Source organism: Thermobia domestica, chromosome 12 (assembly GCF_964235325.1).
Source record: "Thermobia domestica chromosome 12, izTheDome1.hap1.1, whole genome shotgun sequence".
Classification (NCBI taxonomy): Eukaryota; Metazoa; Arthropoda; class Insecta; order Zygentoma; family Lepismatidae; genus Thermobia; species Thermobia domestica.
This window is the reverse complement of record NC_137465.1, coordinates 82,429,305-82,454,996: the sequence shown is the minus strand read 5'-3', so window position 1 is coordinate 82,454,996 and position 25,692 is coordinate 82,429,305. Positions and strand designations below refer to the sequence as shown.

Below are 25,692 nucleotides of genomic sequence, written 5' to 3'. Positions count from 1 at the left end.
ATTCGCTGTTTTAAGTTCTTTCCAACGAGCCCAAAACCATTGTTCTACCTTTAAAATTTCTGAGCTACCTAATTTAATGTAGAACTCGCAGTAACCGACTATCTTTAAAAGAGGGATACATATAACCACTCGCCCGAGGCGAGTCGTTTATCGATGTGGGCGAGTATGTAATATCATACCGAAGGTAAATAAATTATTTCTATTGTGGGATGTAGGCCAGTAGCTTTTTTTTGTTGTTGTTGTTGTTTAGTAAAATTTTGTTATTTATTTGCTCCCTGTTTTACAAATAAACGCATCAAAATCACTTATGACGTTGTTAACGGAAGTAAACGAAATTTGTATTGCAAATAATAGTTGCAATATTCCGGATGACTTCTGTTATATTTCTACCATAAATAAATGTGAAACATACAGCTTACGGAATGTTCCTAAGAAGACAGGTGTATGTTCTAATTTTCTAAAACTTAATTTTTCAATATTGAAAAATATTTCTCTATTTAATGATTGAACTGATTCATATGCTTTTCTTTTGAAACAATTCCCTTTTAAAATAAATATTCAAAGAATAAATTATATTTTCGGTTCAATTCTTTCTGGAGGTGCTTTATGTAAAATACTAGCAGAACTGCTATGATGTCTTCTGATGTATAGGTTATACCTTATAAAACAAGATATATATATATATATATATATATATATATATATATATATATATATATATATATATATATATATATATATATATATATATATATATATGATTGTCTTGTGAAACAAGATGTTTATAAAGTGCAGCAAGTTAACCTTCAGCCATGAAAATTATCACATAACAAACAATAATTGTTAGACAGAAGAATAACTAATGAGCGTGGAGCTGCTCATGTCAATGGAATATGGAACTGTTCATGTCACGGCTTATAGTTCAAGTCCTTCCGTGTCATCGTCCTCATCTAGAATGTGTGAACGGGTTTCACAGCCATGATCAACACAGTAGCCATCAAAAATGACATTGACCCTGTGTCCGTAGTGTTGCCGACCACCTAAGTATATTTAACATACTGGAGACATACCTGACGGAAGTTGGTCACGCACATCCACGTTACCCGATGGAATAGAAAACCTCCGTCGATTGTATATTCGGCATTTGATGGTAATACGTTCTCGGAAGGAGCAAGTAGCTCCAAAACAGTGATCAATGCTGATGTCTTGCCTTTTCGCATTGAAGCACCATCAGAAACAGCAGGTGGTCTTGCGGCCAACTCGTACCTCAAGAATTCGGCCAACCCGTCATCGCTTCACACGACACATAGAATACGATGAAAAAGTTTGTTAGGGTTAACTTCAACATATCTTTCCTTAAATTTTATAGTTTTGGCTACACTTGCAAGCGATAGAACCTTGTGTCTCCGCTTCCGATGGACGTCATTAAAGCGTTGATCCACAACTGATTTAATCGCAGATACACCTCGATCTTGGGCCTCATCACAATTCACACTATCATCGCACATCAAGCCAGTAGATATGGAAACCAAAAGATTTGACGAGATTTTAAAAGGATTGTGCGAGTGCAGCCAGGTCATCATCTCCTGAAGATCCTTATTGTGCCTGGCTTTCCGAGATTCTCTCAGTTCCAAGTCTTGTTCGGACGTTATAATGAAAACATTGGTGAAGATTTCGACGGCGTCTATAACATGTGTTGATGCAGGCATTGCACAAACCCAACGCACAACCATATTTTCGGTCATTCCTCGACCAAGTGTTAATCCACCTTCAGTCTTCATCGTACGCACTAACACTTGTTCGATTGTCATATGCGTCCATATTCCTGACCAAAATTTTTCTGTTGTTCTAATTGTGAAATGGCTATGCTTCACGAATTTGTCAAATTCTTCAGGACTCATGATTACTTCTAATTTCAGGATTCGTTGCAAGTAAATTTGGGCAGACTTTGCATAATTGAAGTGGCCTACAGCATGCAAGAAACGGATCATACATTGGACGCTTTAAAGGTGAAGTTTCCCATCACCTGAACGTTCTGCTCTAATGAAGAGACGCATAATAACCGTTTCGAAGTATTGCGCCTATACTATTCCGGTTCGATTTGAAACAGATACATTGTGTAATGTTTCGTGTAACATATTTTGAATTTCCAGTAGACATTGAGGCGTGTTTATATTTTCCTGTGACAATGTACCTCATAGTACATCTAAGAGCAAGCTTTTCAGTGTATGAGTAAAATCTTCATTTACATTCATTTCATTTAGTAACAGATTTGCAAGCGGAACCTGAGTCAGAAAATGCAAACTAAAAGCTCGAGCATATACATGCCCAGTCATCATGTTTGCTACTGTGTTCTTTGCGTAGATGGTCTCCCACAGCTCTTCCAAACCACCACCAGAGGTAATGTTTCCAACCGAGAAATGTCATAAATAGGTGAAAACCCCAAGGCGCACAATCATGCACGAGAGAGGGCTGCTTTTTCTGCTGCTAGAACCATATCTATGGTTTTAGCATATAGGACGGATCAAATGTCACTACACAGGATTTTTGATTCATTTTCACGCATTGCTCCACTGCGTTCAGGAGGCAAGTGTAAATTGTACTTGGGTTTCCTGGGGCAAGATTCACAAAAGGTAGAGACAAAACGGCTATATTTCGTATTCCTTCAGCCTTGCTTTGGTCATAGCGTCCTATATGCATTCTAGCTAGGGCTTGACGCAAGGGCGATTTCTCTGTAAATTTGGGGGCAGGTGGCACTCAGACGCAGAAGGTATATATATGAGAATGTTAAGACAAATTGCATTCAAATTATGCCAAATGTTGTATATTCATAAATACACTAGGGGGGCCTACATGAGCTTTGGGGCAGTCGTGTCCCCCGGCCTCCAGGATCGGCGCCCTTGGCTTGACGTTTCTTCCATCATGTATCCTAACATCCAGCATAGATGAATTAGTCGAGCATTATTGATATTTTCTGATTCTGGAAGAGCTGCGCTGATATCTTCCACCTGAAGAAGTCACGTTCCTGCCTTCAAAGGTCGCTGGTAAGTCATTACCGTACCAAAGCCTAACGATTCCAATTTGGAATCTGCAGAATAATTTGGAAACTCCCTTTTCTTTTTCTATTCGTAGATAATAGAACGTCTATTAATAACATTTTATGTCACCGTATGTTAATAATAATTTTACCTCTATCGCAGTCTACTGATAAACTAATATAGCGTAAAAGTAAATTGTAAATTGTATTATGCGATCACTGCTAGCTCAAGATAAAACTGATTAGCTGCGTTAATTTTAGAGATAGAACTATGATTTTGTTCTTGTTGGAAACATCTTTGAATAGCAAATAACGATTACTTCAGAACATTTCCCCGTTTATAATTCCATTTGAAAGTTAGTAAAATTAAAAATTGAAACACAAATTGAAAATATACATTCCTTTCACTTTAAGGCGCCATATTTGAAGACAACAACAGTGTATGACAAGAAGTCATTATAAATAACAATTTTGAGTTCTTCTGAGTGAAATGAAGCAAGAAAGTAGTTTCTACCTTGAAATGTCGAGAAGATACGACGTTTTAAAATTTAAGGGATAAATTCTGTCGTCGGCCATTTTGATGACGTCATATCTTGGTTTCCCCAAGTGGGAGTTTTTGGGACTTGAATGTGTTGTTCAGAGCAGCAATGTGAACATCTCTACCAATTTTCGGCTTGTTATTATAAAATTCCGGGTCAAAACCTAAATGCACTGAACTAGACGCAAAATCATCGAACGAATTGAACTACACACACTGCGAGATGCGCTATGCATATGCTAGGTAACAAAATTATGCTGGGTAACAAAATTTTTATGCTACAACAAAATCCATGAATTATGCTAGGTAACAAAATTACACTAATGCAAACATGCAGTTAACTGCAGTGGATAAAAGAGGTTCGAATTTAGAAACCAAATCATTGCATCCTGCTTATTTTAGAAGACAGGCTACTAAGCTAGATAATGGAATTGCAAACAAACAATTTAGATGTTTTTTCCTGTCAATCAGTAAATCATATACGCACTCAGTGTCCTAAACTGAAAGATAATAGTCAAAAGATAAAAAACCAACATGTTACCACAATAGCGCTTAATAGCCTTAGGAAGTTTGCAACAAGAGCAAACTCTCCATGATATCTATGTGCGTACTTTTACCTAAAAGCTTCAGACATATACTTCGATTCTGAATTTTACATATGTCTCGTGGGAAAAAGAACAGCGGATGAATGGATCAAACATGGCTCCAAAGCAAAAGATATGAATGGAAAAAAAAAATCTTTAGTTACTCGGTTTACAGTAGCAAGGCAATCTTTCACCAAGAATTTTTTCTTCTTTCCCAACCAAATCTGGAAGTTGTAGTGTGAAACAACTTAATTAAAAGGTAAAAATATAGCTTTACCTATTGCCAGGTAGTTGGAGGTTCAAAGGAGAACCTAAACATACGATATTTACTACACCTAAAAACAGACCAAAACAAATGACCGTTACAAAGAAGGATCACAAAATTTGACAAAACACATACACGTGAGGGTGAATTTTGAACAAACAACTCTGTGCGGAAACCTCCCCTGCGTCAGCACAATAATATGCAGCAAGAAACCAACACCCGCAATCAACCTCGAAAGCAGCAAAACAATAACACAAAATCTGAAAATTAACCGACTTCTCTTTTATAAGTACGTAAAGGGGACACCGTCCTCCTGGTCCGTCCGACCACAGCCAACAACTTTTCGACCTACCTCGGACTGTAGAGGTAGAAGAGATTGAGAATTTTATCCCGGAACACTTGCGCAGAGAAAGGAACCTCGTCCTTTCAAACAAAGAGAAATAATGTTAATCAAAAATGGAATTTCTGCAATGGCACCAATTTTGGCTAAAAAATGGCCAGGTACTCTATGTTAGATGTGAAAGAAACGTCGCCAATTGGAGCCCAATCGGTTTGTGGGACTAGATAAATTTCACTATTTAAGACAAAAATTTACCATTTCCAACAACTTTCCTCTTTCAATTTTTTAGTTACTTTACTCATAATGGAGTTGGCCTATGGACTGAATTTTCAATACACGTTGTATATATACCTTTATATATTAGAAAAAATACGGAATTCCCAAAATAAACGTTTTATATTTTTAAGACTAGGACTAGGAGGCACCAAAACGCCACTTTGCCCAGGTGAAAATTTTGCCTTGGTCCATCCCTGAGAAGCCTCTCCAAGATTTTGTAAGCTCGAATTTGTAGAGCATAGGTAAAGGATTCGTGACCTAGTTTGCTTTCCAAATTAAATATAACACTTTTTAATTGGAAACAAATTATGATATGAAGGGCAGAAGAGAGGATAGAGGAGAATGAGGATATACTTGGGAACGGTAAAATCTACACAGCACTTGTCTGGAACCTTCGGCGATCCTGCATCAATGACTCTCTCGATCTGTTGTAGTTCTTCTTCGGGTGTATGTTCCTCAGCCGATGGGCGGCCAAACGGTTCGAATTGAATTTGTTTGCGGATGCAATGAAAGTCGAATCAGTCGGAGGCGATGAACAATCTGGTGAACGGATGCTCTTTTCACTACAATATCAATCTTGTCATGGATACAAAAAAGCGCAAATGTTACTTTAATACACATGGTTAACGTAAGGATTGTAAATGAGCGCACTCGGTTATCGAAAGTTTTATCATGACCTAATTCGTTTTGAAAAATGTAAGCGTGAGTTGAGTGTAACTCAAAATATAGGTGAGTTTGAGCGTAAAACCACGCTCAATTTCACGCTTTGCACAGAATATTGATATTTCTACAAAATAATGTAATCCTCCGAGGTGTCCATCAAAGTTTGGGGGAGTGTTGGGGTGCAGTGTTTCTTTCAGAAATAATGTTCCGTGGGTATTATTATTCTATTATTTAATATATTATAATATACACTGCTGATATTATTATTCTATTTATTACTATATTATAAACGTATTATTTTGGTCTGCTCCGGGGGGCACTCTCAGAGCTCCAGGGGGGCAATGCTCCCCAAAAACAGGTCTGGAAGAAACACTGTTGGAGTGTAGGAAAATCCCTGTGCAGTATACTTAAAAACAAATTATGCAAGAACTAATTGAATATGCGTCATTCCCTTCCAAGAGTATGGAAACGCTTTGAGAAGGCATATACATAAGGTGTATATCAATATGAATACATATTTTCTTTTCTATTTTCCGTTCTTTATGCTATTGATCACGATGTTTCTATCAATATTATCTCTATCGTTATGTTTTTTTGTCGTACCTGTGTTTTCACATCGATAATCGCAATTGGTCAAGATAAATATTCACTAATTAGAGTTTTTGCTCCACACCCAACTCTCAACTACCTGAAGAACAAATTTTCCGACAGCTGTTAAGATTTGGTTAGGAGGACTACTTTTTATGCTATATATCTTATGAATGGAATAAGGAATACACTTCCCATGGGAAGCCGAGTGTATCAGCCAATAAATATTTATATAATTGTTGCCATTTTATTACACATTGATGGTTCATTGTTTGGAAAGAACTAAAATATACTTAATTGTTTATTTCTAAGTGTTACAAATCTCTGTTAGTAAAGTTCATCAAACGTTTGGAATTGAGGAGTTTACGCCCTTTTTGCATCAAATGCATTTGTGGCTTTTGCCACGCTTGTTTAGCCTCCTGGTAACATTTCCGTTCAATATCGGAATAAAATGCTGCATATTACATTGTTTTATGTAGGAAAAAAGCACTACTTAGATTTTCAACATCGTTTTTCTCCAATGCATATTTCAGACTTACGCCCTTATTGCGTCGAACTCATTGATTAAACTTGATGATACGAAGATCAAACGATTGATATAAGGTCAAACGATTTTAACTAATAAAAAGTCATGAGATAAAAGATTAATAATTGACTATTCTAAATCGAATTTTAAAAATGGTGTCATTAGTCAACCCTTCCCTATTATAGAGAATGTTTTGTCTTCATTACGTAATTGTAAAAATCTTTCCTTTATTACATTTATTCTATCTACAGCGTCTCAACAAATTAGTATAAGTGAAGAAGCAAGGAAAAATAACTTTATGATCCATAAAGGTAGTTTTATGCATTGGCGTGAGCAGGACATGAACTTTGGGGGGTCAGACTACCGGGACGACGGGAGTATATGGAATACCAAGCAGGAATGCAAGAGTCTGGGGGTCCTAGCCTGGAAAATCAAAAAGAAAGCAGTCTTCGTACATTGAATTTTAAAGCATTTTTGACTTTATAAAAATATTTTATTTTGACCCTTGATAGTTTAGTTTTTTTTTGGGGCGGGGCGGGGAAATGTGATAGTAAAAGAACACACACATACACTTTACAGTTTGTTTGTTTATTCAAACAGTAAAATTCAAACTTGTTTTACAATTTGGATTACACTTAAATTATATTAAGTGTATCTCAGAAACAAAATAATGATAAAAGGTAGTGTGAAGTGAATACTCAAAAGCAATAATGTTTTGAAAACAAGGTTTAGGCCTACAAGCCTACAGCTAATTTGAATAAGGCTCAACAATATATAATTAAAAGGAAAAGTATTTTTTTTTTTAATTCGCTAAACTAAACTCGCTTTGCTGCACGCTATCTAAAAAAAAAACAGCTTGTTACTCTACTGTTTGCTCCATCGTCATAGTCTGGTGGCAGAGCAAGAGAACCTTGCATTTTGGGGTGACCAAGGTCTTTTGATGTTTTCTTATAGATTTTGATGTGCTGAATCCAAAGCTGTCGGGTGCAACTCTGGCACCCTTGAGCATTTCCCACAAAACTCACTAACGATTTCCCCTCCGCCCTTTTTATTAAAAAATCGTTGACTTCGGGGAAATTATCTGTAACTTCTACCGTATTTGCCAGTCTTTCCAACTATGTTAATCACTTGGGCTGCAACGATCAGGAAAGGGAAATAAAATGGTGAATTCTGGAAAATTCCCTCCCAAAGCATCTTTCAGCTCTTAATATTCAAGAGCCGTACATCGAATCTCCATTCAGAAAGAAAATATTTTTATACTTTCATGAACTTTCGACACTAGCAAACAATATTAGGAAGGATACTGCCCTGGTACCCTTAAACATTTCCCACAAAACTCACAATTTCCCATCATTAGTATTTTACCAAAAAAATTATTGACTTCTGGGAAATTATCTGTAACTTCTACAATAATAAACGTAGAATAACGGTTGAGACCTTGTTATGCTTCTATTGGAACAGTCTTTCCAACTATGTTAATCACTTGGGCTGCGACGAATAGAAAAGGGAAATAAAATGGGAAATTCTGGAAAATTCCCTCCCAAAGCATCTTTTAGCCCTTAAGGAACAAAAGGGATGGGGTGTATCTCCTTCCGATAGAAATATTTTCAATTTTCATGAACTTTCTACCTTTACCATTTCCCATTAAACTCATGATTTCACATCATCTTTATTAGAAATGGTTCATTGCGGAAAATGTAACTTTAACTTCTATACAAATTAACAAAGAATAATGTTTCATCCCTTTCTGCTTCTGTTCGAATAATCTTTCCAACGATATCAGCCCTTAGGGCAACATTTGCAATTTCAAGACATTTTTATTAAGTACGAATGTAATGTATTTAGACTGTTCCAAAATTTTCTATTATCAGTAAAGTGTATTAATAAATCGTACGTTAAAAAATATTTTTGTAACTTTCTTCGATTTTTATGATTCTGATTAAAATGTAGCATCTGTAGTTCGAGAGGTTTCGCACGCTTAGAAAATGAATGTTCTAGTGGTTTTCTAAAAGCCACACTTATCTGTAAAAAAATGGTTATTCAAGATAAACTTACATAATGACTTAAGTATGTCATATTTATTTGTAATATTATTCCTCACCACTTTCTTCACTCTCGTCAGCGTCGTTATGTGAGTACGTGTTTAGTTTGGTGTAGCATCTACCATCAAAGTATTGCACAAGGTAGTTTACCTACACAACTACATCTTCTTGTTGAACAAGGTTTTTCTGACGAACAGGAACATTTGATGAGGTGAAGTACATCGGCAGGAGCTGGCTCAACATTTGGAGGAAGCATAACAGGCCTTAACGATTTGTTAGTTTCATCACGTGTCCATCCATAACAAGTTGAATGAACATTTGGTGGGTCTGCCCTGTCTGCACTCAGCCAAATTAGCATTTGTAGATGTTCGGGCTTTACATTTAGTTTAAAAGCTTCCGACGTCGGTGGAAGAGAGCAAAGTAGTGGGGATCTTGTGTGAGCATTCTTCAGCGCATATTAGAAGACATCTTGCCACCATTGCTGTAGGGGATGGGCCGTTCAGTGTTTTCCAGTACAATGGCGCCCAACCACATTAGGGTACTTCTATCCGTGAATACCTTGATCAGTAGTTCCTAGTGCATAGATTAGTCGGTGAGGTGCTTTGGAATGGTACATTCGTTTCTTTTAACTAACATCACAGGACTACTATGTGTGGAGCTAGATGAAGTTGATTTTAGGAATATTCAGTACCTAATGAAGAGAATTGTGGACACATGTCCTAACATTACAATTTATTCTTTGCGCAATTTTTTGCGTGACTGCCAACTCATAATCTATCTGACAAACGATTGGATTGGAGACAAGTATTAAATACGTCATATAACAGTGCATAATCCTTGCCGTACGAATATTCTCTTTTGTTGGTGACATTGAAAGGAGCGATCATAGTATTGTAATGGTTAGGACTCGAGCAAAATTAACATTGTCATTTCCACGCAAAAAGTGCCAGTAAAGTGGCACATCAAGTGCTTGTTTCTATTTAGGACAATTGTGTAAAATGCTAGATCGCGAACTTGGAGATGCCGAACGTCATTGTGATTTGCCCTCAAAAATAATTCCCTATCTCTATTCCCAACCTAAATTGTAACTTTGATAACATTGCGCAGTGTTTATCAATTATTAGGGTATTTCCACACTTTAAAACGACTGTATGAAAACTAAAACAGGAGATTTACAGATAGTTTACATTGACCGGAATTAAAAACAAAATCTGATTGTAGATGCGAAAAATAACTTACTACACCTGGGAGCCAAACTAGGTGCAAGGCTTACCCTAGTTTGGCCAAACTATGTATTCCCTTCTCTGTTATAGGTCGGTAGAAGTTCTTCTTAACTGTGGTCAGAACGGAAAGTTTTGATTTTAAAGTTCCTAAGCGTCAATCAAGTATAAAGTTGCTCCAAAAAACAATATTGTATTTGTTTAATGTTAACGTAGTGCAGCTATCTTACACCAAATATACCAAAAATATATTTCTTTCCACGTGTATTAGAAAGTACAAAGACTCACTTTTTCTTGACATAACACTATTTCTGTGGACAAATGTGGAAGAGGTGTGTACGTTGACGTATAATTATTTCATAACTTGGGTTGCTGATATTTTATCTCAGTTTTAACAAACAATTTTAAATAATTTGTTCTTCTAGCACCAGAAGTATTGATAATTGATCACCATGGTCGTCCTCTGTATGAAAAATATTACAAAGCTGACAGTACAATTCAACTTACTTGTATTGTTCGGTATGTAGCTATGATATCTTCCTATGTTTCATGGTTGCACGGAGCACGGGTGTTAAATTATGATACAACAAGGGGCGGAATCAGGTGAGTAATACATCATACTTAATTATGTATCTTTGGCCTTAATACTAATAGCAAATGTGAACCAAAGTTATACAAACGTAAAGCAGTCTTGAGTAGTATACTAGAATTGAAATGTAATACTACGTTCTACTTTTTAGTTTCTATATTTTCATTTTTCTTTATTGGTTGTATTAGTCATTATACCAAATTAATCAACTTTTGTCATGAGTCTTATTATAACTAGGTAATATTTTATTATAGAGTACAAAATCATTTGTTGCATACGAAATGAACAACATCCTACATATTTTGTGATTCGGAGTAATATTACAGTAAAGGAAGTATTACTTCAACTCTATATGCATTTAGAATTAGTGATGGTATCAGATATATGATATATGATTAGTTCCTAGAAAATTGCTGCGCGTAAAAATGTCATCAGAAATACAAATAAATAATCACAGGATTATTTATATCAGACTAGTTAGTCGAAATTTTCTCAATTTCTTCGTTATGAAACATTCACTTATTTTGAAAGGTATGCTTACTTTTAGTTCTTGTAGTGACATAACGTAACATAAGTTATTGAAGGAAGAAAAAAGAGGAAATAATGTATTAATTAAACAATTCACTAATAGTCTTGCTGTACTGTTCTGTGGGGTTACAACCACAGATATTTGTTCAATTATCAGTTCTTTACTGAAAGAATGTGGGGATAGCACTTCGCATGGCAAGAGAGAAAGTACGTGGGGATCTGAGCAGTACAGCGCTGAAGTAATTAATTGGGGATGAATGAAATGAAATGCAAGTTTTCTAATAGAAGAAATCACAGAGACACAAAGGTTAGGAAAGGAAAGGGTTTTACTGTACCTCAGCCATTTCGATATGATGAGCCTCTTCAATTATCGGGTGAAGCCTTATCCTCCAATCCGTTGAGTGTTTCCGTCTGGTATCGATCCCGGACCTCACGTTCGAGAGTGAAGAACATCTCGACCTCAGGACAACAGCTTCCAGATGTCCTGTCCTCTTGGGAATGACACCTCTATCATGCAGTGGATGGTGAGGGTCCAGGCGTGCCGACCGTCTCTCAATTGCATGCTACGACGACTCTTCTGAATAGGGGTCCAAAGTGTGTTTCTGGCGGCTTCTGTCACACTTCTCACCTCGAGGGTTCCGTGTCCCCTGGTTTTGTTCTACTTCCTAGCTTTCGCTTCTTCCTGGTGCTCCGCACGTGGATGACTAGCTCATCACAATTATCTTGGTCAATAGGGAAGTTTAATTGCTGAAACGGCGTGGCTGAGTTTGTTTTGATGAAGTTACGGAAACTAGGAAGAGAATGGTAAGCGTGAATTTGTATTGGGATGAGGTGGCAACATAGGGAAGTCTCTTCTTTATTATTTAATAATTACAATTTCTTGTTTGAAAAACAATAACAACATACAGGGAGAATTCAAAATAGGCGCTAAGCCTGATATCCTCTACACTCCCTGCTCTATTTCTCCACGACGATTTTGAAAAAAATTCGGAGTGTTCTCCTGGAGAAGAGTGTTGATGACCCAAAGATGCTGTAGTAATTCTCCAATGTCCTTAAGATGGCGGTCAGGTATGAATTAATTATAATATGTTGTCGAAGGTTGCCCTCTGGCGGACGCTTCCATTACTACGTAGAAACTGAAGATGTAGAAGGATAGAATTCAAAGTTGCGCTGATTCAGATTTTTTTTACATGAAAGAAAAATAAAACGAATTAGTTTATAGTACATCAGGAAGTGTGGTGTTATGCAATCTTCATGGGAGGTAAGTGCAATAATTTTAATATGGGACTATTAATGTAGATTATGGCTGAGATACTAGTGAGGGGTTAAGTGGGAAGGAAAAAATGACATTTGAAAGAAATATTAATTGTAACTTGCTTATATACAATAATTATATGATTCCTTAACCTAATTGTGATATATAAAATAAATATATGAATATATGTAATATAATAAGATAAATTATAAATAATAAATAACATATAAGATAAATAATATATGTATTATACATATGCAAAGTAAAATCTCTCTAAGTTTAGGTATTCGTAAAAGTTTGTGTTAGTTAAAATTGATATTCGTGGGAGTGTTAGAATATGGGAGGATACAATTAGATTAACTCATTTGGTTAGTAGCATTTCCTATACTAAGTGCCTGAAAAGTCCGATATACCGCGGACTACTCGGTAACCGTATATGAAGAGTAGCACTATTCCAGATTAGTTAAATGACTGGGATACCACGAGCTAAAATACGTTACACATAAGGGATGTAATTGTTTAAATACGATGCTGAGATATTTCTCGGAGTAAGTTCCAGCGTGGATTGATGCAAGTCCTCGCGTGTTTCTGTCGAGGCGTTGTTTCTAGCAGTAGCAGGCAAAAATCTTGGAAAAGTACGATAAAGAGATGATGCTTTCTTTTGTAGTAATCGGAAGATTTTTATTAACACAAATAACATGAGAACTAGGGTTATAAAGATGAGCAGGTCAGTAATTCCTAAAAAGCTTTGAAACGCCGAAGATAATTCCATTGCTCTCACAGGCTTGGAACAAAATGGCAGAATTAACATTTTGTTTTGTTTGAGAACGTAAATTACGTAAATGGTGAAAATTAATTGCCAAAGAAAAATGATTCCGGGAACAAACCAGTCATGTTCAAAGATAGGACGTTCAAATGGTGTTTCAACCAATGAAAAAGGTGTTACATTCATGTGGCTAACAGATGAAATCCATAAATCATTCACTAATGTATTGTTAAAGAAAAGTTTGGGTTTGAATTTTTGTCCAACGAGAAATAAATCATTGTTTACAATTATTGCCGGAAATAAATGTAGAAAATACGTTGCACATAAGGGATGTAATTGTTTAAATACGATGCTGAGATATTTCTCGGAGTAAGTTCCAGCGTGGATTGATGCAAGTCCTCGCGTGTTTCTGTCGAGGCGTTGTTTCTAGCAGTAGCAGGCAAAAATCTTGGAAAAGTACGATGAAGAGATGATGCTTTCTTTTGTAGTAATCGGAAGATTTTTATTAACACAAATAACATGAGAACTAGGGTTATAAAGATGAGCAGGTCAGTAATTCCTAAAAAGCTTTGAAACGCCGAAGATAATTCCATTGCTCTCACAGGCTTGGAACAAAATGGCAGAATTAACATTTTGTTTTGTTTGAGAACGTAAATTACGTAAATGGTGAGTATTAATTGCCAAAGAAAAATGATTCCGGGAACAAACCAGTCATGTTCAAAGATAGGACGTTCAAATGGTGTTTCAACCAATGAAAAAGGTGTTACATTCATGTGGCTAACAGATGAAATCCATAAATCATTCACTAATGTATTGTTAAAGAAAAGATTGGGTTTGAATTTTTGTCCAACGAGAAATAAATCATTGTTTACAATTATTGCCGGAAATAAATGTAGAAGTTTAGGTTTTGATAAATCATTATCGAAGCAGGGAAAATTTGTTTTTACGAAGAGATGCTGAGTGACTTCCAATTTGATGTTACACCGTAGAGTTATTTGTACAGCACCAAAATTCAAGTGATCAGGTAATGAGAGGTTGGTTGGGATACTATTATTCCATAGGGTAACAAATTTTGGAGGGTGCGTTAATAAGTATTGGTGGTCATCTAATTCCATTATTTGAACTGTTGTGACTGATTCACATCGAAAATCGCAGGTAGAAGTAATATCCTTTACAGTTTGTCCTCTATATCCGTGCGTAATACATTCTGTTTGGCGAGAATTTGTAATAACGTGGTTGGGAATTTTACATAAGCGAGTAGTTCGAAACTGGCAACCAAGCATATCAGATCCTATTATGGGAATTATAGTCTTTTTGTTTTGAACAGCTACAATAGCAGGTTCCAAATTGACCACATGTTTGGTTTCTAATTGCGAAGGGTATACTTCTTACAGAAAAAATTTCAAAGCTAGAATCTTTTTCCAGGATAGGAATTTTCAGTTGCAAATATATGTAATTTTCTGTTATAGAGCATGACAGCGTTGAAATAGTGTAATAAATTTCTAATAGGTTTCTATCAATGGCTAAAACGAACCCAGATTTAATAAGAGTAGATTCTAAAGCTAATAGTTGTGCGTCAAGAACATCATATGGTATAGTATTGGCATTGAGTTTGCCATCTCTACAGCTTTCTACTAATAAATCATATTTATAAATTTCCAAAAATTTCAAAAATTGTGCCGTGATTTCATAAAATTCGGAGATAAAAGCATACGATTCAGCCGTCACTTTAGAATCTAGCTTGTTAAGAGATTTGCCTAATCTTTTTTCTTGTTCTACGATGTGTTGGGAAAAATTTCTAATTCTCTGGAAGTTATTTTGAATTTGAGCCTGAAAATGTGAAAGTTCTTGAGATGAGTCCTGTAAAAATATGTTATTTTTCATTAATTGCTTTTGAACTTGCAATACAGTTTCTTCTAACTTTTCTTCCTTTTGATGCAAAGCATCTACAGTTGATGATTCAGCTACATCACAACAATATCCTAGAAGATTGCCAATAAAACCCAATAACGCTCTCTTAGATTTCTTAGGTGCCGGCTTATGAAACATAGGTTTCGGTATATGCAGAAAGTTTTTCAAAATGTGATCGTGTAATTGCTTAAGCGTATCTGCGGCTTTGCATACATCCATGTGATAATACTGTTGTGTATTGCAGTGTAAAAATTTATACAACGTAGAAGAGTTTAATTTTTCCGGGAACACAAAACTAATATTGAAAGTTAATGGTACTGAGTGTTGATAGATGATCATATTACTTAACTTTTTAAAATAAAATCCAGACGAAATACTGAATTCTAAAGTTGCTACTGTAGTGACAGCAGTTATCGTCACAAAAAGCAGAATGAGATATTTTGCCTGCAACAAAGTGAGAAAAGTGGCACATTAGAATAGAAATCATACCTAGTTCTACAATTAAATATAGATTTGAAGCAGTATTCCTGTGTTTACTTCTTAACTTCATGGTGAAGAGCTATGAGCAATAATAAAACAATATTAAAATTATCTACTATATACAGCACTAGAAACATTTGAGTGCTTCTTTCCCTTATTTCGTCTAATATGAACATATATTTTTATTTATTTATTTATTTCCATGTTACTTGAAGGTTCACTGATAGTGAAAAAAACGACCAACAAAAAGGTCAGGAAAGAATATGAAACATATTCAAAGAACACTTGTCATGCAACCCACTACTCATACACAATAAATAATACTCAAAATAAAAGGATTATGAAAATATCCCACAGAAACTAAAAAGTAGTTTCAAAATTATCAAAAATAGAGTATCAATACTTCACTATACATTACCAATGTATCGTAATAATAATAGCTTATTCACTCATATGCTCAAGCTCTTTTTTTTTTTTTTTTTTGCACCACAGGAAAATATTCATGCATCAAATGTTCGTAGATTCGTTTATTCTGTACATCGTAAACACAAAAAATAATTTTATCTATGGAATCCAAATTTTCCTCCAAGAAATTTCTCACAGTTCTTAAGGCTGTGTGACATGCTGGTGTTTTAGGATATAAAAATGCACCTGTTGAAATGGTGGGCAATGCAACTGTACGAAAATCATTGTTTAACACACTAAATAAGATTTTTTCGTAACAAGACCGTAATGGTTTGCTATTTTCACCTTTAGGTCCACAAGTGTGTATTACGTGTTTAGGTGGAAGATTGAAGCCTTCTGTAATTATGCACGAACCTTCTTTTAATTTCCCAATGCGTGCACATTCTTGAGTTAATTGTGGCCCTGCTGCTAAGTGTATTGCCCTGTCTGCGCCCCCTATGGGTAATAAATCCGTTTGCTTGGGTTTACAATAGCATCACCCTGGAGTTCTACAATGCTTCCATGGTACAAAGCTACTTTAGAATTGATCTCAGTGTTCACGCCAAATTTTGAAGGAACTTTAGGTGCATTATGTAGCGTACGTCTGGCTGTGTCATCCCACGCCGGTAGATGGAGCATAGAAATGGCATTAACGATATTTAGGCACGTGTAATTGTCAGTTTGATCATCTTTTTCTTCCTCTCCCTCTTTCCTTCCAGTGAATTCAATGATAAATCTAGATGTTGGTAAGCCTGTTTCGTCTTCATCATTCCGTGGAGACAGCTGATTCCGGTCCTCCTCATCTTCTGTACAGTTCTCTTCAGGGGGTACGTTCTCTCCTTGAATGGCTGAGTCTCTGGCTTCAATATCGTCACTGGTGGGAGGCTTCTTGCGTTGATGGTCGTGATCTCCTAACTCGTCCAGAGGCGACGGAGGGTAATATTTCTTAAGACGGTCAACCGTAATGGAGTCTATTTTCTGTCTTCCTGTGCCAGTAGTGAATTTAACGAAGTAACTATTTTCATTATTCTTGCCCTGTATCTCACCTGGTCCAATGTATTTCCCAGTGAAAGCACGTGTCTGGCCCCGTTTCTACATATATCCAAACAAGATCTCCCTTCTAAAATTGCACTTGTTTATGACGCTTGTCATATGATTTTGCAGAAGTTTGGAACCTTTTGAATAATTTTTCAGCAGCCTGCTCTCGAATATCATTAAGATGAGATAGCCTGACTGCGTTGTCTTGAAATTGACACTGTGTGTCAAACATAGCTTGATTTATTAACCTTAGTTTGAAACCATGGAGTAATTCAAAACTGGAGTATCCCATACTTGTGTTAATAGCAATATTATGGCTGAATGTAACCTTGGGAAGTAACTCCACCCAGTTTCCTGAATTATCTGGGTCAATGTTGAGCTTCAATTTTTGTTCCAAATTACGTATTGTTACTTCAGCGAGCCCAATAGAAAAATGTGCTTTCACGTCTGCAAATTTCAACGTAACACCACAAATATTGCACAATTCCTTAAATATGGCGCTTGTAAAAGCAGCTGCCCTGTCTAGGCAGAGTTCATAAAATAACCCATATTTTAAAATGACGTCATTAAAAAGGAATGATGTCAAAGTATTGGCAGTGGTGTCTGGAATACTAGCTGTTATACAAAATCTTGTGGCTTCATCCACACAGACTACAAAATATTTGTGTTTCAAAATATTGTTAGTGCAATAAGGCCCAGCTACGTCCAAATAAAGCCGGTAAAAGGGCATAACACTAGGGTGAGTTTGCAGCTTACCATAACTCAAACCAACTCTTTTCTTTAACATTTGGCAGTGAAGACATTCTCTACAGCGTCTATATACAAAACGTTTCATGTCAGGAAAATATACACTGTTAACTAATAATTTATATGTTTTACTAAAAGCAGAGTGATTGGCTCCCAAAATCTCCACATGACACTTCTTAAAAACTGTTTCCCGCAATGACAAAGGAATGGCAAGCAAGTAGTTCATACCCATAGGTGTTTTGTTTTTTCTGTAAAGAATGTTATTGCGCAATTCGTAACAGGAAGCTTGTCTTTCATACTGATTGTCTTTAGATTTGCCCTCAAGCCAGTCAATAATGTGCTTAAGAACATTATCTTTTCTCTGAGCTTCGCTAATATTAATATCGGTGTTATCTTCTAGAAAAAAACACAGGGATCCTCTGAACTTAACTTTTTATCTTCGAGATCTCTTTTATTGGAAGCAAAACGACTGATATTATCAGCTTCTATATTGGCGGTTCCTGAGACATGGGATATTGTAAAGTCAAATTGTTCTAGTTGAGAAAGCCACCGAGCTAGCTTGCCACTAACATTTTTAGATTGTTTCAGAACATGTTTAGATCGCTCTACAGTCTGTTTTTAGAAAAAAATGTCTTCCGATAAGCCAGTAACGAAAGGAACGTAATGCATACAGCAACCCAAGAAGCTCAATCTCATATATTGAATATTTTTTTTCTGTGGCGTTTAGAGACCGGGAACAATACCCAATAGGAACTAATTCACTGTCAGGGTTATCATCAATTGGTTGCTTAGCAACCGCCCCCACCCCAGATTTACATCCATCCGTGTACAGAAATAATGGTCTGTTGGGGTGATAGTTCATTAAAGTTGGTGAATTGATTATTGCTTCTTTGAGTTTTTCAAAAGCATCCTGTTGTGGCTTTTTCCAGCTATATTTAGCATCACGCTTAAGTAATTGTAAGAGAGGAGCTGAAATTTCACTGAAATTCTTTACAAAGTGTCTCACAAAACTACAAGTGCCGAAAAATGACTTGAGTTGTTTCTTAGTTTTAGGACGTTTGTAACATTTTATAGTGTCAATCACTTTGTCAGAAACAGAAATACCATATTTATTTACTTTATGTCCAAGAACAACTACAGAAGTCTGTGCAAACTTGGTTTTCTTTGGAGACAATTTTAAACCTCGCTTGCGAAAAGCATCAAAAAGTAATGTGCATAATTCTAACATTTCCGGTATGGTCTCGGATACTATAAAATAGCCATCTAGGTAATTCAATATATGGGGCGATGGAATATCGGCTAATGTCAGTTTTATGAGGCGGTTCAACGCCGCAGAAGAACAAAATAATCCCTGGGGAACCACATTATAATGAAAGGATCCCTCCCAAGAAACAGAGAATGCTGTGATTGGTTTGCTATCTTCTGTGATGCGGATTTGGAAGAAGGAATCTTTTTTATCACACGTTGTAATGAATTTCTTTCCAGAAACACGATTTAACACGTCCTCCATGCTAGGAATCGGAAAAGAATCCACCCTACATTGGACATTTACAGCCCGAAAATCAGAAACAAAACGATAATCACCTGTTCGCTTCTTAACTAAGAGAATAGGTGAGTTCCATGGGGATATAGTTCTCGAAATGATCCCTCTTTGCAACAAATTGTCCAGCTGTTTTTTAACTACTGCGGGCAAATGGTACGGTATAGGTAGGGCTGGTTTGCAAATGGGCGTGTGGTCTTTGAGCTGAATTTGATATTCATAATCCTTAGCAAAAGAAAAATCTTGGTCGTGCCACATGAAAATATCACTATAACGATAAGCGAGATCATAAAATTTCTCTTTATCACTTTCAGAAAGTTCGGGGTTAACCTGAATTTGTGACCTGTCAAACAGTTTTCTTTTTTCTAAAATTTTCGGTGACAATTCCTCCTGAATTTGAACTACTAGATAAGCAGAGTCTTCCTCTGATATTTCTTCAAATTCTTCGGCTAACCCTATTTCTTGACCCTCGTTTAACGTTATGCCATTAATAGTAGGATTCGTTATCCATACACAAGGCTGAGATGGTGACAACACACAAAAAGGAATAAAAATTTCTAATTTATTCTGCAAAGAAATATTTGGCACTAAAAGATTCTTATTCCCTCCTATGTCGTAACGTTTAGTGAGAGAAACTCGAGTATGTGTTTTCCCTGGAAGCACTATTCGTTCAGAAAGTGTGTAAACAGCTTTAGAAAGAGACGCTAATTTCTCTTTTAAAGTTTCAGAAATTACACCCTCATTGTTATTACGTGGAAGCTGGTTTACAGGTGGTTTCCCAAATCTATTGACTGAAAAAATATTGTTCTGAAAATCCAGGAAAACATTATGGGATGTTAAGAAATCCTGACCAAGCAAGGGCTTAAATGGAAACCGAGGAATTATTCTGAACGGATGCGTACAGCTCTTTTTTCCTATGAAGAAACGCAAAAAAAACAATATGAGATACTTCAATTGTGTTGCCCGTCACTCCCTTTAATTTTGTAGTAATTGCTATTTTCTTTGCTCCTTTAGGAACTAAATTTTCAGGGAGACAAGAAACTTGTGATCCTGAGTCGATTAACAATGGAGTGTACACGCTCCCTGCTCTAATATTAATGTATGGGAGTTCTGATTCCTTGAATATAGGGACTTGTAACACAGAATGACGAATAGTTGTGTCCCGACCAACTATTCCGTTTCTTCGTTTAAAAATGCGCGACAATCTCGGGCTATATGATTTAATCCTTGGCAGCGCCAACAGACAATAGGAGAACGTGGTGGTTTAGAAGTTCCCGCAGCGGGGCTTGAACCCTGGTCACTCGAGTTATTGTCAATCGCGTTACCCCTGTCACTATTGCTCCCTTGATTTTGAGCATAGTTGTTGTAGTAACGAACTTGGTTTCCCCATCTACCTCGGCCTCTTCTTCCTCTGTTATTACCACGAAAAGATGAACTTGCATTTCCTGTGTTTGTCGATTAACCTTGATTTGCAGTGAGAGACGTAATATTTAAAGAAAGTTTCTCTAACTGTTGCTGTATTTGCTGCAGTGCATTGGAGTCAGGGACCTGAGAGTTTACATGCGCGTCAGCATTTTTCCGAGCAGAAATTTTCTCAACTGCTCTGGACTGTGTGGTAGGCTGAGAGCAAGAATGCGTATTCATCGGGTCAACATTCGTATTACTAGAAACTAATGAAGACTGCAATATTGACGAATTACGCTTAATGTATTTCTCGATGGTTTTCCGTTCTAATAAAATCTTTGTTTTTTCCTGAGTTATTAAATCTGATATCAGTTTTTCAACTGAATCATATTCCTTGCGAATAACGGCCCTAAAATACTTAGGTTGCAAACCTTCTATGATTAATTGTGTTAGTTTCGCTGGGGGGGCTTGAGGGTCTACCCTCAAAATGAGGTTGAGTTTACAATAAACATAATCAGATATGCTCTCAGTTTCTCCTTGTTCGCGAGCACGCATTTCACTTTCTGTCAACTGAGGCATGGTGTTGCTCCCAAAAGGTTCTATTAATTTTGATTTGAACTCATCGTAAGTCCAATTGGCAAATTCGGGTTTTTTGGAAGTATTATCCATCCAAAATTCGGCCGGACCTTTCATCAATGTACATAGTATTAGCTTTTTTCTTATGCCTGTCCAATTATTGATGGAGGCAATAGCCTCGTATTTCTGCAAATACCGCCTGATGTCTTCTCCTAATTTAGCATAAAATGGTTCGGGCCTTACTGTCGTATGAATCGAGGACAATCAACCTTCTACATTCTCACTATTATTCTGGGCCATGTTTAAACTGTCCGGTGTGAAAGAATAAGAAATACTTGAAACTGGGGTAGATAAATGCAAATTGTCTTTAAGATTGGTATAAAAATTTCTAGTAACTGGAATGGCAATCGGTGATGAACAAATTATAGGTTCAAAGTACTGCGTAGTGGAAATATCGTTTAAATCATCAAAAGGTTGTAGATACTGTTCAGCTAATAATCGAAACATGCAGAAAATGCTAAGTAAACATGCACATAAAATCAGTGTCAACACAACATACTTAAAGTTAAAATAAACCCAACCTTTGCGTCACTTCAAAAAATAAATAATAAGAAAGACATGGTTTGATGTAACAGAATTGTAACAAAAAAATGATATGATAAAAATCGATGGATTGACGTTAATTTAAAAGTCTTATGGTTCGGAATTTATAATAACAATGTCTCACAGAAGCTGCATTTCTATATTAGGAGAAAAAAATCGTAAATGCTAGGCAAATGCCTCAAAAATCTTCACAAAGTGAAGGTCCACATCTCCACCATCTTGCTGTACTGTTCTGTGGGGTTACAACCACAGTTATTTGTTCAATTATCAGTTCTTTACTGAAAGAATGTGGGGATAGCACTTCGCATGGCAAGAGAGAAAGTACCTGGGGATCTGAGCAGTACAGCGCTGAAGTAATTAATTGGGGATGAATGAAATGAAATGCATGTTTTCTAATAGAAGAAATCACAGAGACGCAAAGGTTAGAAAAGGAAAGAGTTTTACTGTACCTCAGCCATTTCGATATGATGAACCTCTTCAATTATCGGGTGAAGCCTTATCCTCCAATCCGTTGAGTGTTTCCGTCTGGTATCGATCCCGGACCTCACGTTCGAGAGTGAAGAACATCTCGACCTCAGGGCAACAGATTCCAGATGTCCTGGCCTCTTCGGAATGACACCTCTGTCATGCAGTGGATGGTGAGGGTCCAGGCGTGCCGACCGTCTCTCAATTGCTGCTACGACGACTCTTCTGAATAGGGGTCCAAAGTGTGTTTCTGGCGGCTTCTGTCACACTTCTCACCTCGAGGGTTCCGTGTCCCCTGGTTTTGTTCTACTTCCTAGCTTTCGCTTCTTCCTGGTGCTCCGCACGTGGATGACTAGCTCATCACAATTATCTTGGTCAATAGGGAAGTTTAATTGCTGAAACGGCGTGGCTGAGTTTGTTTTGAAGAAGTTACGGAAACTAGGAAGAGAATGGTAAGCGTGAATTTGTATTGGGATGAGGTGGCAACATAGGGAAGTCTCTTCTTTATTATTTAATAATTACAATTTCTTGTTTGAAAAACAATAACAACATACAGGGGAATTCAAAATAGGCGCTAAGCCTGATATCCTCTACAATAGAAACGTGAAGATGTGTTTAAGATACAGTACACATCTTAAAATATTTAACAATATGTAAATCTGTGGCCTCCTGCTAGAGATGAATTAGAATTCTATGAACTTCGGGAATTTCACCCTGAAATCACCACCCTAGCTATGCTTGATTAAAGCTTCCTATGTCGTCATTCTTCAAATCGTACTTTCTTTTCCAAGTTATAAATTGTAACATTTCAAAAAGTGGTTGTAGCAAAAATGAATGAACCTCTTTATTACCTCAAAGTATAAACCTGTTTATGCCAAACAAATTGCATTCAACTTTCAGAAGGAAGGCACTGAACTCTTCTCGATAATAATAAGTTCCTCAGAAGACCATAGAAATTAGTATAGAATAAATTGACTAATATCTCATGTTAAATTTTAATATTAGTAAGCACATCAGTACTGATGGATCTACTGATTAACGTGGAATCCGAACCACATGAGCTCCCGCCGGGAATCGAACCCAGGTCTCTAACGCCAAAGGCGCGTAAACTAACTGTTTAGCCACGAAGGAGCTCATCTGTAAAGCAGTGTATACAGAAAAGAAAAAACACACACACTAAAAGTTTGCGCAACTTGGGATCAAAACATTCTCAATGGAGTAAACGTCAAAGTCGAGAAATAGTAAGCGTCAATCAAAGTGGGCTTCTGCTTATTCATTACTTTGTTAATACTTAATTCCTTCTATTAATAGTGAAATAAAACTATGAAGAAACTCTACTTAAACTAATAACCGAAAGAATAACACAAGGAACCAGATTAATTTCCAACGGATTAAACTACTTATATATATTATACCTAACTTTGAATTGTATTTGTTTCCACACCACGAAAGAGATATAATGTTTGTTCTACGAGTCATAGAATGTGCACCTAGTTTAGTCGTGAAATAGACACGCTGTAACGAAAACTGAAATTCAAACGCCTGGCACTCGAAGCTGTTGGAGCTGTGCTATAGCTGTTTTACGTGGCCTGCAACTTATGACCTTCAACCATGTTTTAGTAACCAAATCAATGCCAAAGCACTAACAACCCAACATCTTATATGAAGACAACACAAGAAAAAATCTAACTTTTTGTTTCCAAAATGCTGAAATAACAATAATATTAAGATTTTAATTCTCAGTATCCCAAACATTAATTAACTAGACAACATAAGAAGCAAATAAATAAATAAATAAAACCTGAAAACTGAGCTCTCCTTGATTAATGTTTGTAAATTTCAGTGAGGCTCTGAAATATGTCAATATCTTCGTAAATTATCTACATTTCAATGTAAATAGAGTTCTTTAAACAAAAGGAGGCTCTGCTGTAGAGCGCTTACCTCTGACTCGTTGGGTCCCTGGTTCGATTCCTGCTCCCGACAAATAGGCTTTTGGTGAACAAACACTGTAGGTGTGGTTATTCTTAAGGTTTTCGCGTTTCCTCCCATTTTCTTCATTCCACCATTATCATGTATCTCGTCGTCACCTTCTCCCTTACATTGATGTACAATCATGGGGCGTTAAACTAAAAACAAAAAGAAAGAAAGAAAGAAATGAAATAAATTTTGTTGCAAATATCCTAGTAAAAATAGGTTTTCTGGACTACACAAGTGGCTCCGCGTAGCGTAGTTGCTAACCCTCTCGCTTTCGGTAGGAGCGGTCCCGGGTACGATTCCGGTGGGGGCAGCCATCCTGAATGAGGCTTTCTTGGGTTTTCGTCATTTCACACAGGCAAATGCCAGGTGGTACCCCCACAGGCAAATCCCGGAATCATAAGAACCTATTTTGGAATGAAAATTGAAGGGTTGGAAAAACTCGCAGGTGTTCTTCTGTTTCCTCAACCCTTATCATTGTGGTTGAACGATTTCCTTTTGTCTCCGCGAAGAGACTCTTGCTACTGCCTTCCGAAAAGACCCCCTGCCGTCCAAGCAGGTGAGAACACTGACCTTGAAGAAAAATTTCGTCACATAGAACTAAAGCAAGAAAATAAAATAAATTTCTCCCACGTCGAACATTGGTATCAGTTATAAAAAGAAATAATCAAACCTCAAAAGTGCCAAATATTAATTACGATGCATATACACATCCCCAGCTTGATCTAGCTAGCGGTTAACGTGTAAGACTTCGGTACACGTGGTCCGAGTTTAATTCCCAATGGGAGTGCATTTTGGCGTTCACCCAGTGTCGTGACCATGGTGCTCTCAAATGGACCGGGTTGACCCGACCCGACCCGACTCGGATCAGTTCAGCTCGGCTCGGGTCGGGTCGGGTTGTCTGGTCGGGTCAGTCGGATCAACTCGGGTCGGGTTGTCGGGTCAGGCTACTCGGGTCGGGTTGTCGGATCGGGTCAGTCAAGTCAGCTCGGGTCGGGTTGTCGGGTCAGCTCGGATCGAGTGGTCGGGTCGGGTTATTCGGGTCGGGTCGGGTCATCGGGTCGGCTCAGTCAATTCGGGTCACGGGTCAGGTCGGGTTGGTCTTCAACCCGACCCGACCCGACCTGTTGAGAGCACTGGCAGTGATAGAATAGTAAAAGCTGGGAGGAAAGAGACTGTGTATTTTTTTAATACGTGCTCCAGAAAACCTGGATTGCATCCAGGTGAATGTTTCGAAAAATATCACACACAGCGCAAATATAGGTAACAGATGTGTAAAAGAGCAGTTTATGC

The 25,692-nt window shown here is 37.0% G+C and overlaps 1 protein-coding gene across 8 annotated transcripts in view; it reads left to right on the top strand.

Moving 5' to 3' along the window:
* LOC145666536 (zwei Ig domain protein zig-8-like) overlaps positions 1-25,692 on the top strand; it is a 1,346,876-nt gene that overhangs the window by 779,138 nt on the left and 542,046 nt on the right. For all 8 annotated transcript variants that reach the window (XR_014127771.1, XM_081733847.1, XM_081733844.1 and 5 more), the window contains one exon: positions 10,505-10,682. Coding sequence is in view for 7 of the 8 variants with exons in the window: in XM_081733847.1 (XP_081589973.1) it covers positions 10,505-10,682 (178 nt within the window). In the remaining variant the exon portion in view is untranslated. The remainder of the gene's footprint in view (positions 1-10,504; positions 10,683-25,692) is intronic.